We start from the raw sequence: 19190 nt of genomic DNA, 5'->3' as shown, positions 1-19190 counted from the left end.
TTGGAGTAGTGCAGACGCAATTCGACGTTATTGGCCTCCGGGAGCTATCCCAGAGTGCTCCAATGTGACCACTCTGGACAGCACTCTCAACGCCGATGCACTAGCCAGGTACACAGGAAATTTTGAATTTCATTTCCTGTTTGGTCAGCGTGGCAAGCTCAGCAGCACAGGTGACCATGCAGTCCCCCCACAATCGCAAACGAGCTCCAGCATGGACCGAACGAGAGACACTGGATCTGATTGCTGTATGGGGAGATGAATCTGTGCAGGCAGAACTCTGATCAAAAAGAAGAAATGCTAATATATGTGCCGAAATTGCACAGGGCATGATGGACAGAGGCTACAACAGGGACACACAGCAGTGCCACGTGAAAGTTAAGGAGCTCAGGCCAGTATACCAAAAGACAAAGGAAGCAAATGGTCGCTCTGGGACAGAGCTGCATATATGCCGCTTCTATGATCAGCTGCATGGCATTCTAGGGGGGGACCCTACCACTATCCCACCACTGTCTGTGGACACCTGCAAGGGGAGAGTCTCACGCAACAGGGAGGAGGATTTTGTGGATGAAGAAGAGGAGGAGGAGAATGTGCAGCAGGCAAGCGGTGAATCCATTCTCCTCGGCAGCCGGGAGCTTTTCATCACCCTGGAGCCAATACCCTCCAAGGCGGGATCCCCGACCCTGAAGGCAGAGAAGGCACCTCTGGTGAGTGCACATTTGTAACTACAGTACAGGGTTTAAAAGCAACAGTGTCTAATGTTTGATTTGCCATGAAGACTTGGGATGCATTCACGGCCAGTACAGCTACTGGAAAAGTCTGTTAACATGTCTGGGGATGGAGCAGTAATCCTCCAGGGACATCTCCACGAATCTCTCCTTGAGGTACTCTGAAAGCCTTTGCAGAAGGTTTCTGGGGAGGGCTGTCTTATTTCGTCCTCCACGGTAGGACACTTTACCGCTCCAAGCCAGTAGCAAGTAGTCTGGAATCATTGCAGCACAAAGCATGGCAGCGAATGGTCCTGGATTTTGGTCGCATTCAAGCAACATTTGGTCTATATCTTTCTGTGTTAGCCTCAGGAGAGTGATATCATTCATGGTCACCTGGTTGAAATAGGGGAATTTTTGTAAGGGAACAGTAAAAGGATCCCAGTCATGCTGGGCTATTTGCGCTTGGCTAAAAGGGATCATCCCTGAGAATAGCCACACGGTGAAAACCACAGCCCCTCCTTTTAAATGGCAAACCCAACCAGCATTGCTTGCTATGGAAAAGGAGGGCGCTGCAGTATGAAACCATACCCACATGTTATGAAGGCATTAGAAGCCCGTGTACTCTTTGGCTTACCATGGCTGCCAGGAAAGCAAATTCTGTTGCCCAGCTGTGTGTGATGTGTCACCATACCGGCAGGCACTCAATAGAAAAGGCAAAATGCGACCTTGTACCTAAAGCACATGTGCTGTCTGCTATGAATTGCTTGATTCACTGTGAAAGAGTCTCCCTTTTGTTCTCAGGAATGTATCATCTTAAATTTTACTCTCCCTTTTTATCCCCCCGCAGGTGCAAATGTTTCTATGATCCCCCTATCATCTCCGTCCCTGAGGTTATTGCAGATTAGAAGGCGAAAAAAACGCACTCGCGATGACATGTTTTCCGAGCTCATGCAGTCCTCCCGCACTGATAGGGCACAGCGTAATGCATGGAAGCATTCAGTGGCAGAGTCCAGGAAAGCTTCAAGTGAGCGCAATGAGAAGAGGCCGGATGTGATGCTGAGGCTAATGGGGGAGCAAACGGACATGCTCAGGTGTCTGGTGGAGCTGCAGGAAAGCCAACAAGAGCACAGACCGCCACTGCATCCACTGTATAACTGCCTGCCCTCCTCCCCAAGTTCCATATCTTCCTCACCCAGATGCCTAAGAACACGGGGGGGAGGTTCCGGGCACCCAGCCACTCCACTCCAGAGGATGGCCCAAGCAACAGAAGGCTTTCATTCAAACAGTTTTGATTTGTAGTGTGGCTACAATAAGCAATATGTCCTTGTCCTTCCCTCCTCCGCCACCCCACCCCACCCCACCCCAGCTACCTTGTCAGTTATCTCACTTTTTTTTTAATTAATAAAGAAAGAATGCATGGTTTCAAAACAATAGTGACTTTATTTCCTTTGCCAGCTGTGATCGAAGGAGGTGGTTGACTTACAGGGAATTAAAATCAACAAAGGGGGTGGGTTTGCATCAAGGAGAAACACAAACAACTCTCACATGGTAGCCTGGCCAGTCATGAAACTGGTTTTCAAAGCCTCTCTGATGCGCAGCATGCCTAGCTGTGCTCTTCTAATCGCCCCGGTGTCTGGCTGCTCAAAATCGGCCGCCAGGCGATCTGCCTGAACCTCCCACCCCGCCATAAACGTCTCCCCCTTACTCTCACAGATATTATGGAGCACACAGCAAGCAGCAATAACAATGGGAATATTGGTTACACTGAGGTCTAACCTAGTCAGCAAACAGCGCCAGCGAGCTTTTAAATGTCCAAAGGCACATTCTACCACCATTCTGCACTTGCTCAGCCTATAGTTGAACTGCTCCTTACTATTGTCCAGGCTGCCTGTGTATAGCTTCATGAGCCATGGGAGCAAGGGGTTGGCAGGGTCTCCAAGGATAACTATGGGCATTTCAACATTCCCCACAGTAATTTTCTGGTCTGGAAAGTAAGTCCTTTCTTGCAGCTGTTCAAACAGCCCGGCGTCCCTAAAGATGCGAGCGTCATGCACCTTTCCCGGCCATCCCATGTTGATGTTGGTGAAACGTCCCTTGTGATCCACCAGTGCTTGCAACACCATTGAGAAGTATCCCTTGCGGTTTATGTACTGGCTGGCAAGGTGGTCCACTGCCAAGATAGGGATATCCGTTCCGTCTATCGCCCCACCACAGTTAGGGAACCCCATTGCAGCAAAGCCATCGACAAAGCCATCGACAAAGCCACATTTCCCAGAGTCACTACCCTTGATAGCAGAACGTCAGTGATTGCATTGGCTACTTGAATCACAGCAGTCCCCACAGTAGATTTGCCCACTCCAAACTGATCCCCAACTGACCGGTACCAGTCAGGCGTTGCAAGCTTCCACAGGTCTATTGCCACTCGCTTCTCAACTGTCAGAGCAGCTCTCATCTTGGTATTCCTGCACTTCAGGGCAGGGGAAAGCAACTCACAGAGTTCCAGGAAAGTGGCCTTATGCATGCGAAAGTTTCGCAGCCACTGGGAATCATGCCATACCTTCAACACTATGCGGTCCCACTAGTCTGTGCTTGTTTGCCGGGCCCAGAATCAGTGTTCCACTGTATCAACCAGCCCCGCTGCCACCATGATGTCCCAACTGCCACATCCAGTGCTTTCAGGAACGTCTGTATCCATGTCCTCCTCACAATCGTCCTCGTGCTGCCATCTCTTAGCCAAGTTCTGCACATATTGCAGTATAATGCGCAAGGTGTTTACAATGCTCACAACAGCAGCGGTGAGCTGAGCGGGCTCCATACTTGCCATGCTATGGCGTCTGCACGGGTAACCCAGGAAAAAAGGCGCGAAATGATTGTCTGCAGTTGCTTTCACGGAGGGAGGGAGGGAAGACTGACAACATGTACCCAAAACCACCTGCGACAATGTTTTTGCCCCATCAGGCACTGGGAGCTTAACCCAGAATTCCAATGGGCAGCAGAGACTGCAGGAACTGTGGGATAGCTGCCCACAGTGCACTGCTCCGTGAGTCGATGCTAGCCATGGTACTGAGGACGCGTTCCACCGACTTAATGCGCTTAGTGGGGACATACACAATCGACCGTATAAAATCGATTTCTAAAGATCAACTTCTATAAAATCGACCTAATTTCATAGTGTAGACATACACTAAGTCTGTAACTTTAGGCATAGGCGCCGCCTCCGTGGGTGCTCTGGGGCTGGAGCACCCACGGGGAAAAATTGGTGGGTGCTCTGCATGCACCGGCAGCTCCCCGCCCTGCTCCCCCGCCGCAACTCACCTCCGCCTCCACTCCACCTCCACCTCCTCCCCTGAGAGTGCCACTGGGTCCTATTTCTCCCCTCTCCCTCCCAGTGCTTGCGCCGCGAAACAATAGAAGCCTCAGTTGGGAGAAGCTTTAGCAAAGTCCAGACATCAGTACTGTGGTTTGGGAAGGAACTGTAAAGTCTGTGGGAAAGATTTCTATCTGAGTTGACACTGAACTGTTGTTAATAAACTAGACCCAAAGACGGTGGTATCCTGGAACCATGCAAGTCTTTGTGCATTCTTTAGGAAACTGGGTTGGGGAAACTGAGGTAGCAGACACATGACCAGATGGAAAAGCCAATCTCATTACAGTGTATTTAATTTTTTATACAACAAACTGTTCGTGATTTAAAAATGTCTTTGTGATGATTTGCTTCCCTGTTTGGACCATGGCTAAAAATTACAGTGAATGCCATAAAGTGCATTTTTATAGTGAAGTCATTGTTTATACTGAACATATTTACTTAAAGCAGAGATTTAGTAAAGCCAGATTGTATTCTGAATGCTGCAGTGATCTGAAACCATTTGGGTCTGTCATTTTATTTCACCATAAAAGCACTTTATTATCTCTGTTCACTATCAGTCTGTTCAACTGTAGGTATGAGTTCACTCTCATTTGCCCCGCAGTAAAGCTGAACAATTCCATTTAACTCAGCAAGTCACACAGGTGTATACGTGGTATGAGAACATGATCAGGCCCATAATATCTTAAATGACAACCTTGGGACTCAAACTACTGTCTGCTGTCTCCCACAATTGGACATCAGACTCCTGCTGCTGAAACTGGTTTCTGAGAGATGTTACAGAGGTTGGTCCATATATTTGGCCTCTGGTAAATTTGTTTTGTACCACTACAGTAGCACAAATGGGCCTTGAAGCAGTAATTAAGTAGCAGCTGAGGATCCCCCAGTTAGCTACCTGCTTCCCACCAACTGGCAAAGCAGGTGTACTGGGGAGGATGCAGGGCCAGAGCACAATGCACTCCAACAATCCTGGCCAGGAGAGCTGCTCCATGGGGGTCACTATCAGCTCATGCAAGTTAAAGTAACCCTGAAGCTGCTCTAACTGACCATTTGGTTCCGGGAAGTCTTCAAGGATGGGGGAAGGAGAGATTGAGGGTGGAAAGGTGTCAAAAAGCCACCTATGCACCATTTCCCAAGGTGGCTTAGCACTGCTCTGACACACCTAAGTATCTGACTATTAGTGTTTCTAAAATACACAAGGGATGATTCTGATCTCACACTGGTTTTACGTAATTTATTCATTGTTTAAAATGGCACCTTATCTTGAGTCTTACGAAAACGTCTATCAATTCTTATATAATGACTGTTCAACTTCTATGCTTTTTAAACTGCTTGAAAAACAAAATATTATTGTAATCAGATACTTCCCAGCACCATTTCCTCAAACTTTTGCATTTTAAATAACCTCAGTACACCTGCAACCATGCCCAAACATTTAACTTTGCTCTCAGAAACAGAACACAAGTCTCTTGGTGAAACAGCTGAGCGCTGGAAGAGTGTTGTGTGTTTTAACATATAAATAAGCACACTAACATCCCACTTTGCTTCAGAACTCCTTCAGTTATATTCATTATAGGAATTCAGAAACATCAGTCTGTTCACTACAGCCCCATACTTGTACTGGCTTCACATTCTAAAGATCATTAGCTTTGCATTACAGTGGTGAAGATTCATATCTTGTTAATTAATGTACTCTGTTTGGTAAGACTAGTACACAGGAGACACAGGGAAAGAGAGACAGCTACCATCCAAGACCACACTTGGTAATGGCACACTAATAATCAGACTAACCCTCACACCAATACAAAATTTAAGATCAGAAAGTTATACCAGAAAGAGAATATAGTTGTGCACAACTCCTATTATTTAGTAAGTGATTCCCCTGTTGCATATTTAAATGTACCTTTACAATATGGATAGGTGCTCTTCACTCAGTCAAACGGTTTGTATATAAACTTACTTATATATATTTCCATGCTGGGCTGGGTTGTCTGTTTTTTTTAAAGCTGGTTGGGTGTTTTTCCTTAACCATTTTGCATATTAGCTTTTATATTGTGAGCTCCTCACGAATGTAATGTGTCTTACCTATGGTCTGTGAAGTGCTGTATAAATGTAGACTGCTATATATGAGCAGTCTGTAATATTTGAATAAGTGATAAGTTCTGCTGTGCTTATCGGCCTTCTGCCACTTGTGCCCACCCAACCAGACACTGATGGGAGCACTGCCCAATATCTCTGATGGTATCTAGGAATTCACAATCTGTACTAATATCAGTGGCATTCAGTGTTGGCAACTCTTCTGGTTTTATCACAAATCTCCTGATATTTGCTGTCTTGCTTTAAGTCCCAAGTCTGGGATTCATGGAATTACATGAAATCTCATCGTTTTCCATCCCAAGTAAATTTCTAGTCCTCATGGTTGCAGACAAAAGCTTGAAAATGTGAATTCTAAGGGTATGTCTGCACTGCAGTTAGACGCCCGGGCTGGCCCGGTCAGCTGACTCAGGCTTCCGGGGCTCGGGCTAAGGGACTGTTTAATTGTGGTGTAGACATTCAGGCTCAGGCTGGAGCCCAGGCTCTAGGGCCCTGCAAGGTGGGAGGGTCCCAGAGCTTAGACTGCACACAAGCCCGAACGTCTACACCACAATTAAACAGCCCCTTAGCCCGAGCTCTACTGCAGTGTAGAAATACCATTTAGGCACAAACAACAGAGGTCAAATATTTTAAAACGTCCCCCAAATTTATTATGTTTAAAAGTCTTATGATTTTTAAGCCAATCTCATTATTATTGGGGCTTGACTCATGATTTCAAATACTCTGGTTGGCAATACTGTGTGGTTTTGCCAATCCCCTATGAATCCAACAAAATGAGACATAAGACACAGCCGACCAAAGGACATTCTCTGTTATGCAGGTGCTTTGCTGGCAATCCATAACTATCCAGGGCCTATGCCTTAAGCCAATGGTTTGATTAAGCTATCGAGCACCATACCATTGTAATGGATAAACACGAGTATGGTGTGCCAAAAAGCCTAAGTATATGGATCACCTCTCTTTGCTGAGGGAATGTCAACGTGAACATCCAAGCTGGGTCTGTGTGTCTGTTTTAGGAAAATATCAGCAATAATCCAGATTTCAGCAGTTGGAAAAAAATTGAAAGATAAAAATAATGTTTCTGCAGCTGTACAAAGTGATTATTTTGGCTGGTTTGAATTAGGCAAAGTGGAGACAGGAATCATCATCATGGAGTTCCCTCATATATCTCTATAGGCAGATCCTGTATGAGTGGCCAAAACATGAGTTGGCAGCCCAGTTGACTTAGACTTGAATGTGTAGTTCATTAGAGTCTGAAAAGTAGTTCTGTACAGAAAAGTACTGCATAATATTGAATAGGAAGAAGGTTCTCACATTTTAATAAAATCCCCTCAATTGCTCAGCCACTTAACTTCTCCCTACAAATATGACTAATTTAGCATTTCTAAATCCCTTTGCAACCATCACAATAATATTTCCTTTTTGATTTTCTTTTAATGAGGATTCAATACGAATATAGAAAGTCTGGAATGAGCTCATTTAGAGATAGGCACAACTAGAAAAATATTAGCACTTTTTAAAAGTGCAACAGAAATTATTTGATAGTTTTCAAAGCTTTTTCTAAATCTCTTTAAAATATTCCACTTCAATCATCTCACAAACCTTTAAATATTCTCTGTAAAGCTTTGTTATTTTGTGATCCCAAATTTAAACATTTCTCTACAATTTCTGAGTTCTCAGGCTTCTCTGTAGTGTGAATCACATCTTAGAAGAAAGGTTGCCTCATGAATCACTTCTCCTCTCAGTCCAAATTGTTTGGACTATCTCCCTTTTCATTTGCGATTACACAACATCCCTGCGTCAATTACCGCAATTGCTGACATGGAATTGTAGCATTTGGAAAGTACTGAATGCATTTTTAGCTGTCTTTTAACACAGTTTAAATGAGAAGCCAGCATCACGTGACCAGGCAGCTCTCCCTGGATCACTGACAACGGCTCCAAAGACCACAGTTTGTAAACTTGTATGCTATAACTTAATACATTTCATCATTGGATTGGCCCAAAAAATTAAATTGATTGTTGCTCTATAATTGCAATAAGCAGACATAGAGACTGAATTCTGATGACTGGACAACAAGAAATTCCAAAGGGAAAATGAAAACGAGCTGTTACGAGTTAGTTCGTACTCCCTATATTCAGGCTCAAACCACTTTGAGTTTGTTAGATCAGACATTTGTTAGGCATATACATTATGCACTACATGTCAAGTATACCACTCAGTATCAAGTGTGATAACTTATTAAAATTAACTTGCTGTACATGTCACCTAAGAGACAGCAGCAGCTGTAGTTATAAACAGCTGAGAGTTTTCCTACCTGCTTGATGGTTTTACTCTCTGTCATGTTAAAAGGTGCATTTAGGCTCATGGCAAATAGAGAGCCTAACTAATGAATGACAGTTTAAGGCCTGTTCAACTGATCTGGAAACTATGGGAAACAATTTGCCCTAAATAAGTTTTCCTCTGATACAATATGTGCTGCAAAATACATATGCAAAGTGTTGACTATTTTAGGTCACCATACATGTTGTCATAGAAGAAAAGAAATAATGCCGTAAGAATTACAGCTCTGAAGATAACCTCATCTGAAGATTGAGAGAAACTAATCTTAACAAAATACAGAATTAGTTTATAAAATATAGTCATTTATTAACAACATGTTGCCACACATCTTTAACTCGTGGAATGCTGACAGAAAGAAGATATTAGCTAACCTTTGTTGTACATATTGGTTGGTACTTGGACGTCACTCAGGCTAATGTTCACAGGCAAATTATTGAAGTGGTCATTTGGCACTAGAATGAACTCCTTCCCCAGTTCTAAAAAGTTTCCTTCTTCATCTCGTTCATTTATGAGAACAGCATTGAAGTATTCATACTGCAACAGAAATTCACATTCAGTTATTACACCCTCTGAACAATTTTCTTACATTTTAATCCATTCATCCACCTATGTAATATTTATTAGCATATGTTTTTTGTCTAAAGCAGAAGAACATGATATAAAAAGCTACACATTTTTAGGAGCTAAAAGACTCATTTTAAGAAACTAGTACGTGTGCACTTCTTTCTGAAAACAATTTGGTATCTGTGACTGCACATCCCTCTTAAAGCTAAATGGTAAGGGCAGTCCAACTCCACTGTACACAATAGAAGTACTATTTTAACACAAAGTTTTCTCAATCCAAACCATTTGTTGCACAATTATATACTGGCAAAAGTCTCTCTTCTTAGCTTAATATTTTCCATTAATTCGAGAACTGCTATTAGTGATGAACTTATGGCTTGATGAGCTGAAAGCATTCTGACTTCACAAAGTATGTTAAAAGGAATTTGCTAAAACTGATGATAGCAGAATTTTATAGCATTTTTCTCCTAGGTTTTTATATTACTTCAACCATAATTTGGATTCACTGGCATCTCTTAAAGAAAAGGAGTTATCTATTTCATGCTGAACATCACAAATACATATTACAAAAGGTTTCATACAATCCAACTTCAACTTTGACAGTAATTTAAATCTAGATTTGACTTTTTTCTGGAGAAAGAAATCATCATCTGTATGTGTAAAGACTCCTAAATGGTATTTGGCTTATTCTGGAAAGAGCATAGCAAGATAAGCAAAAGCAATTTAGATAAAAGTATTGATTGGGGGGTGCATGAGAGTGTGGGTGTGTACATGAGAGAGAAAAAAAGAAAGACAGAGAGACCTAGCTCAAAAAACAGGGATTCTAGCAAACTCTGGAGGCAACAAGCAGCAGTACATAATCCCTTTTTAATCTTTCAACCTTTGAAAACAAAAATTTTTTTCAAATGTTTACTAACTGTAAAAGATCAAAGCCCATGACGAAGCCCATGGAGTTGAATCCCAGTCATTCTTATATCTAAGTACATGATCATAAATAATAATAGGACACGTAGAGACTAGATACATAATCCTGTGGAAATTAACTTTATAGGATTTCTTCTTTATATTTATTAGGGCAAAATATAGCTACTGAGCATAGAAATAGATAAATGATACACAATGGGTACCTGAAAGCTTTAAATGCTTTGAAAGGTGTCATTTTTCAATTTTACGTGCAACTAGTTTTATTGAGCTAATGCAAACAACTAATACCTTGTAGTTCATGTATTTCCACTGAAACATTCATCAACTTACAATCAACGTGCCTGAGGCAGAATCTTATACAGCACAGTCACTCTCTTAGCTGTTATTGTCCTGGCTATGCAGGAAGAAAGACAGAGTGCAAGAAATGTGGTTTAATTAGGCCACAACTTTATCTCATCTGGGAACTACCCAGCATTAAATCATATAGTGCAGGTCATCAGTCTTTCCTTAATCCTTTCCACCTATCTGAGAGGTCTGCCATTGGCTCTGCCCACTCACAACCTGTTGCTGGATCCCCAGCACCCACCCCTTGTATGAGGATTAAGGGAGCTGAGGAAAGGGGTTTTTCTCCCCACTGTACCAGACGTTAGGCGCCTCAATCCATCTTTCCTCAGCTTCTTTAGGGGATGCCTCCCCATAAGTCCACCTCAGACTCCAGTTTATTAGGGAACCAGACCCCTGTTGAACAATTACCTGCCAAGTTCCAACATCATGAATTTTACAACCTATCTTACCCACTGTCTACCTGGGCTACTGAGAGGAAAGCGGAAACACACACCCCGCACAGGCCAATCCAGTGGTGAGGATAAATTCCTTCCCAGCCTGGAAAAGGTGACTAGCATGATGCCAAACAGCAAGGCCAAAAACCTGGTCCCTTACTCTAATCCTGAGGGGGGAGCTATTCCGCAGGGTGCAGAACGCCACCCTGGACAAGGGGGAGGGCTTATAAAACCTCTTTAGGGAGTGGAAGTCCACAGGCTTATGTTGTGCCAATGTGCCAAAGAGCCCGCACCTCAGGCCCACAAGGAGGCAGAGAAGGGATTAAACAAGGGAGGAGCACGCCTTAAAGTCACTGAAAGTTCTCTTTCCTTTGCTGGCCCACACACAGCACCTTTCCACCACTGAGGCTGCAGGAGACCCGGGGGCACATTAGTACTTTTTACATTACAGTACTAAATATTAACGCATCTAATCATATGATGGCAAGTTGTGCGTGCCTTGGATTTCACGGTCATTGACAATGGAACTTTTCTGCTTTTTTAAACAGATTTTCTTAAACATGTAAATCAAAATTCAACCACAATATATTTAAATATTACAACTTTTAAGAGAAAGGTGCAATGCCTTCCTTCCCTGAATTTCTGCTCTTGCTAATTATGGTGCAATTCCATTGACTACATTGATAAAACTAACAGCAGAATTTGGTTTATCCTGTTTATATACGAAGTTCTTGAAACAGAAACATATAAATGGTATGGAAACGGTCAAGTACACACAGTATGTGAAGGAATTGGTCAGACTGCAATTTGGCCAAGAAAAGCATACGAGTCACGAACAAAAGCACACTGCTGGCATACTTTGCTTTCCTTCATCAATTTGGTTATTCCTTTCCCAAATGGATTAATCAGTAGACATCCTCCTTCACTATGTTCTGTTGAAAGGAAAAGTAATTTACAATTGTAAATGTTAAATTGCCAGGCTAGTTGGGTATTAAAATTTGTTAGACTCGAAATAAAATACACTACTACTTTTGCAATTAAATGGTTTTTGTTTGTTTGATTAATTGACTTTTTAGGCCTGAGTCTATGGTTCATGTTTTACAATTGTGGAGATGTTTTTGGAATAATCCGATTATGTAAACTATACAAGTAAAACCAAATTGAAACGTATGTTCATCCATCAATTATTCTAAAGGCATTAAAGTCCGTAACTAATAACAAAAAACATTAGATTTTATTGAAGTCTCCCCTAAACTTTTTTGTGTCATGTTGAATGAACAAAAATAATTTGTTTGTTTCTTAAAAATCATGCCACAGAGAACAAATATCAGGTAACCTGAAATGGTTAGCATTGAGGTTAGGAGGAGATTGGCATCTAGGCAGTAATGTATAGTGGTTTCTTCTGTGCACATTTGCTACAGCTTCCCAGGAAAATATTGCATGTGATAGCTGAAAGGTGGTAAGAGGAAAATTAAAAATAAAAATTGGATTAAAAATAGTAAGGTAAATCCATCTGGCACTCTGACACTACATTTGAGATAATGCCCTAGGGAAAGGGAATAAACTCTTATTTGCTGACAACACAGATACTCTAGCTGCTAAGCTCTAAGAGAAAATGACTTCAGTTTAATCTTGTCAACCTCTGATGTAACCTTAACAAGGTGAGCTCCCACAGTGCACAATATGACATGCCAAAAACATATTAGCCTGGTAAACAGCAAAATGATTATTTGGGTTAGGAGTACTGTGAGACTGATTGTGATATGACCAAACAGTGAGAATATTCTAACCTTGTGCGTAAAGAGACATGCACAGTGAGTGACAGACCAAAGCAAAATCATTACAAGGAAATCCATTCACATCATTTATTACAGAGATATTACTTAAGACCTGTACAAGAATATTAATATTCTTGTGCATTTGTGTCTGCTCTTGTGTAAACAAATTGTATTTTACACATTCACTATTATACATCAACACCACCTTTGCAATATGCAGGTTTCTGAAAACTCTAACAATCATTTTTCATGCCCACTCACTCTATAATGAGCAAACACTTAGCACTGGAAAATCCACAGCAACTTGGGAGAACTAGAAATTTAAAGAGAAATCTCTGCTTTCATTTCTTTCTTTTTTTTTTTTTTTTTTTAAATATTTTCCTTGTTAAGAAAACCTTCCAAGCCATGAGCCAATGCAAACTGATTAGTAGAACAATCAGAGGAACAAGCAGCTGAACTACTTTACTTCAGCAAGAGTAGAGAAGGGCCAAAAGATCCTTCATGAGCCATGCACATTTATTATAAAATGAGTCCACTGAGTTTGGGGTGCATTTCAAAGAATTATATCACTAACAGACCCAAAATCTTTAGGCTGGGTCTGTACACAGTGGGTGCAACAGTGGTAAAAAGGAACCTGTTATGTTTGGGTGGGTGGGGTGGCGAGCCACTAAAAACTGATTGCAGGTTAATTCAATATGCAGACACTGATTCTGACAGGAAAGCTTCAACTGTAATTTGCTTTATTTTAAAGCCTGTTTAAATACAAATGTTTGTGACAAATTTCTGCCACAGCAGCTGATGTGTGTTGGATGATCTCTCTGGACAGCTGCTATGACCAACCATAAACTGCCAGGAGACTGGATTCTTGCAAAGAGTATAGTAGAAAAGCATCCTGGGAAAAATGCAAAGCTTGGGGGATGTTAAAGCCACCAGAAAAGGATTTTTTTTCCCCACCAGAGAGAAGGACTGACCCAAGACCATGGGGAAACTTTTGGGCTACAAGCCTCAATTTAGCAAGGTACTTAGACATGTGCCCTATTTAAGCATATGAGTAGTTCCATGGACTTCAGTAGGAACCTTGCTGAATCCAGACACTAGTGAGTGAGTTAGGCTATAAAAAAGTGCTCTAAGTGGATTGCAGTACTATTAGCTCTCTACAAGAACTACTGCAAATGAATGCAATTATTTTGAGATGAAGGCCATTCTTTTGACTGCTTACTTTTTTTTCAGACTAAATAGAAATCTTGTGATGATGCTTTAAGTGGTTTAGCATAAAAGTATTAGATAAATATTTTTGAAAACAATATTTACTTTTTGAAATATAAATATTTCCTTTTTATTTAAAAAGGAAAAATATTGTATTAAATCATTTTGACCCAGTTTTCACGTACATTCCAAGTACTCCCCTTTAAGTTGTAATAATAAACACAATTCGGTTGGCTGCTTTAAAATAAAATTGTGAAATCACATTATTGCAGAACAATATGAATGAAAGAGAGAATAACTTTGTTTCATGTTAAATTAATGTGACAGGTCTTCTGAAGGTACATCAAGTGGTTTTCTGAGTAAGTACAGGAAAAATACACACACGGGTTATCAGGACTGTGAAAACCTAAATATAACATGTAGGGGGGAAAATTACAGTAGTGATTCCAGTTAGTTACAGGAGACAGAGATGTATTAGTATTGCAAGTATGTAATTATTACCATCATTTCCATTACCATGTAGTTATTGCATGACTGGAGAGACACTATAATATTGGGCATATAAAATTGTTTTACCAATATGCTTGAAATGGAGTATGCATTATTCCTGAAGGATACCCTGTAAACAGATTTCAGAGTGGTAGTCGTGATAGTCTGTATCAGCAAAAACAATGAGGAGTCCTTGTGGCACCTTAGAGACTAACAAATTTATTTGGGCATAAGCTTTCGTGGGCTAAAACCCACTTCAGCAGATGCATGGTGTGAAAAATACAGTAAGCAGATAGGAATTGCCTTACCAAGTGGGGGGGTCAGTGCTAACGAGGCCAATTCAATTAAGGTGGAAGTGGCCTATTCTCAACAGTTGATTACTTTTGTAGTGCTAACGAGGCCAATGCAATTGATTGGCCAATCAACTGTTGAGAATAGGCACTTCCACCTTAATTGAATTGGCCTCATTAGCACTGACCCCCCACTTGGTAAGGCAACTCCCATCTTTTCATATATATACTGCTTACAGGTCTGTCACATCTTACGCGCATTTAACATGCGCGATTTCAGCTTTACGCAGTCGGGGGGGGGGGGAATGCGGGCGATTCCACCAGCGTGAGACGCAAATCTGCTGTTCCCACTAAAATATTTGGGGGGGGGACTTGACAGCAACAGCATGTCTTTAGACCTGTGATAAGGTTCTCCCCTATAATAGCCCTAGAGGGTTGGCAAAAAACAAACAAACAAACAAACAAACAAAAAAACAGTTTAAATAGTGTGAGATGGGAGAAGCGAATCTGCTGTTCCCACTACAGTACTGCTGTTCCCACTACAGTACTCAGTCCCCCTGTGCCTCTCATACTGTGCGCATCTCGCCGCGCTGAGTGAGATTCTACTGTGCCTGTACTGTTTAAAGATACAGTACGTATTTTTCGTACTGTATAACATGGCCCCTAAACGCAAGGCACCTACTTCATCTGGTGCACAACCGAAGAAACAGCGATCTGTTCCAACGCTGGAGGAAAAACTGGCTGTGTTGGACTTACTGAGAGACGGTATGTCCATCGCGAACGTGGCGTGTAAATACGGCCGCAACGAATCTAGCACCCATGCCATCAAGATTCGAGAGAGAGAAATTCGTCAAGCCGTGGCATCAAATGCTCCAGTAACTGCTAAGGTGACGAGCCAAGTGCGTGATAAGACTTTAGTGAAGACTGAAAAGGCATTAAACTTATGGCTGGAAGACATGAACCGTAAACATGTGCCTATCAATGGCAACATGTTGCGAGAAAAGGCTCTTAGCATCTATGCGCTGTTCAAACCTCCCGCCGAAGAGGGACAGCCTTCTGATAAGAAGGAATTCAAAGCCAGCCAAGGTTGGCTTAACAGTTTTAGGAACCCCTTCAACCTCAAAAATGTGCAGACTACTGGTGAAGCTGCATCTGCCAATGAGGAGGCAACAAAAGCCTACCCCGAACAATTAAAGAAAATCATAGAGGAAAGGGGCTATCTTCCAGAACAAGTTTTTAATGCTGACGAGACTGGGCTCTTCTAGAAAAAAATGCCCACCCGCACTTACGTTTCGAAATCAGAAAGACAAGCCCCTGGCTTCAAAGCAGCTAAAGACCGTGTGACTGTGTTGCTTTGTGGCAACATGGCTGGGCATTTAATAAAGCCGGGTTTGCTCTACAGGGCTGCAAATCCCCGTGCCCTAAAAGGCAAGAACAAAAATCTCCTGCCTGTGTTCTGGCAATCAAATAAAAAGGCTTGGGTGATGGCATTATTTCTGGATTGGTTCCACAAGTGTTTCATTCTGGAGGTCAAGCAGTACCTTGAGGAGAAAGGACTTGACTTTAAAGTGTTGCTGATCGTAGACAATGCTCCTGGCCACCCTGCGGCACTCTGGTTTGCGCATAACGATATTGAAGTCGTCTTTCTCCCCCCCTCCCAATACCACCTCCATCCTCCAACCTCTCAACCAAGGCGTCATTAGCTGTTTCAAGATCATGTACATGAGGCTTACATTCTCACGGATCCTTACTGCTATGGATGCTGATCCCAATGTTAATGTGATGGAGTGTTGGAAGTCCTTCAACATTGCTGATTGCATCACTTATATTAAACAGGCAATGGATGCAATCAAGCCTGAAACTGTCAATGCATGTTGGCAAAACCTATGGGAAGACTGTGTGAATGATTTTAAGGGTTTCCCGACCATTGACAAAGAGGTGCAACTCATTGTTCAGGTGGCCAGGCAAGTGGATGGTGATGGCTTCATCGACATCCTCGAGGAAGAAATTGAGGAATTAATTGAGGGCCATAGAGAAACATTGACTAACAAAGAGTTAGAGGAACTGATAAAATTGTCTACAGAAGACGAAGATGACGATGAACAGGAAGAGCCAGCAACTTGGAATCTTCATAAATTTTCTGAAGTGTTCCAAGCAGCGAAACACTTGAATGATTTAATTTCTGAATATGATCCTTCTATGGAATGAAGCCTCAAAATCACACGTAGTATTACGGATGATTTGAGACCGTACCAAGAAATGTTTGAGGAGCTCAAGAGACAACAGCGACAGTTGCCAATCACCATGTTTTTAAAGAAAAAACAACCAGCAGCAGCAGAGCCTACACAATCAACTTCGCACGCTAAACCAGAGCCAACCACTTCGTCTACGACTCGCTCTCCGTCACCAAAGCCTGGCCCATCGTCTCCTGGATCGACATCAAGCCCTGACGACTCAATAATAGTGTTGTCAGGGGAAGAGGAAGACTAATCATTGGAGTGTGTACAGTACAAGACTAGCAAGAATATCCAGGATGACTGGTGACTGTTCAGGTTTACAGTACTGTACTGTTTTCATTTTTTATTCTTTCATTCTTCTGTCTCTCTGTTATGTTATTAAAAATACTTTAAAATTATATTTAGCATATGTAGTTTTTATTATATACTGTACTGTACATTGCTGTATACAATACATAGTACTGTACAGGGTTGAATACACAAAATTGTACTTTATGGGTGATTTAAGAGATTTTCAAGGGTCATTTTGACTATACGCGGTTTTCGCTTTACGCACTGCCCGCGGAACATAACCCCAACGTAAGATGAGACAGACCTGTACTGTATTTATCACACCATGCATCTGATGAAGTGGGTTTTAGCCAAAAGCTTATGCCCAAATAAATTTGTTGGTCTCTAAGGTGCCACAAGGACTCCTTGTTGTTTTTCCCTGTAAGCAGAATGAGCCTAAATGACTGATCAGCCTAAAAATATATTTGGCTTCTCTAATAAGGGAGTAACTGAAGGAATGAAGTCACCATGAACATATTGTTAGGTCAGTTAATAAACAGTGTGCAAGAGAGGGTATCTCGCAAGAGGTAGACTGCAAGGAGAAAACACAGCAAAATGCTGAGAGGTATATATCCAACAAGTACTTACACATATCTGAACACACATAGTGTAAATATACATTTACACATGCTTCCAAAGCAACACACTATTTCAGATCCATTCAAAAATATCTGTTCTTTGGTTAGTGGCATTCTTACATACATACACAGAGGGACTGCAACAAATCAATTAATATTGTTATGCTGCCTACAGAATAATATTTGATAAGGTGATTATACGTATTGCTTTGCCTTCTCTTGAGAAGGAAGAGTACAGTTGCAACAGAAAGTGTCTAGCACTAAGTAAGAATGATAGAAGATACAATGTGCTCTTAATCCATATGATTAGGACAGCCATCTGACACCTTTATTGTACTCATTGGTAGCTGGCCAAGGCAAAGTCTTTCCATTCCTGCCTTACACTTTGTACCCAGTGTCCTTTCTGTGTTGCCAAAGATTTTCCAAAACATGACATAAATGTCACAGATGATCAGCCAACTATCTCCAGGTTACCTAATGATACACTCAGCACTATGTTTATTTCTTACCATTGTACATCATCATCATGAAGTGGTGGAAAATTTTATGGCCAATTGCATTTTTCCCCAGTGTACTGCTAGTGACAGACTATTTTTGAGGTTGCATTTGTGGCTCCAGCACAGAAGTAAGGGATACATAGAAAAATACAACATTTTCATAGCTTTACAATACATTTAGACTCTGATCCTCGAAAATAAATTGCCTGCACTTCCCCCCCACACACACGTTTGCAGGAAGCTCGTCAAAAGAATTTATGTATTCAAGATATCTCCAAAAATCCAAATGCTAAAAAGTTGGGTAATTATTAACCTAATCTCAAAGACAATTTATTAGGAATACTTACTGTAAATTGATTGTGCGTGTTTATTATATATATATAAAGTTACAGTGGATAGCCACATAAATCTATACTGTTCACACCTTTTGAGAATCACAAAATGGTCAATATAGATAAGATGAATCCAAAAAAGAATCCATGTCATCATCTAAGGAGGTGTTAGCATTCTTAACATAATATACAACAAAAATTACACTAAAAAATATAAAACATTTCTTCCAAGGTCACAATAACCCTCGCTGGAGGCCTCTAAGAGATGCTAAAGAAGTGAAAGCTAATGTTATTCATGTTGAGCCTCAACCAGACCATCAGAGAGAAAATTAAGAAGCAGTGAAAGAAAAGCAGAATTTTTTTTATTGCTCTTTATGCCTATTCTCTCTCCTGTCAGGAGCGCCACCAGCTTTTTTGCCGCCCTAGGCGGCAGAAGGTCCCGCCCCCGAAATGCCGCCCCCGACAGAGGTGGCGGAAGGTCCCACCCCCGAAATACTGCCGACGACCAGGGCAGCCGAAGATCCAGCCGCCGCGGTCGCCACCCCCCAAATGTTAGCGCCCTAGGCGACCGCCTAGGTCACCTAATGGGTTGCGCCGGCCCTGTCTCCTGTCACTAGCAGGTGACAGGAGAGAGAAAAGGCATAAAGAGCAATTAAAAAAAAAAACAAGCAAAGAAAC

At 41.8% G+C, this 19190-nt stretch overlaps 1 protein-coding gene across 1 annotated transcript in view; it reads right to left on the bottom strand.

The window, feature by feature from the left end:
- Positions 1–19190, bottom strand: part of CACNA2D3 (calcium voltage-gated channel auxiliary subunit alpha2delta 3) — a 729039-nt gene that overhangs the window by 413360 nt on the left and 296489 nt on the right. The window contains exon 5 of the mRNA XM_065407986.1: positions 8880–9042. Coding sequence (XP_065264058.1) covers positions 8880–9042 — 163 coding nt within the window. The remainder of the gene's footprint in view (positions 1–8879; positions 9043–19190) is intronic.

Source organism: Emys orbicularis, chromosome 7, assembly GCF_028017835.1.
Source record: "Emys orbicularis isolate rEmyOrb1 chromosome 7, rEmyOrb1.hap1, whole genome shotgun sequence".
NCBI lineage: Eukaryota > Metazoa > Chordata > Testudines > Emydidae > Emys > Emys orbicularis.
The sequence above is the reverse complement of the archived record's forward strand: the minus strand, read 5'-3'. Positions and strand labels throughout refer to the sequence as shown.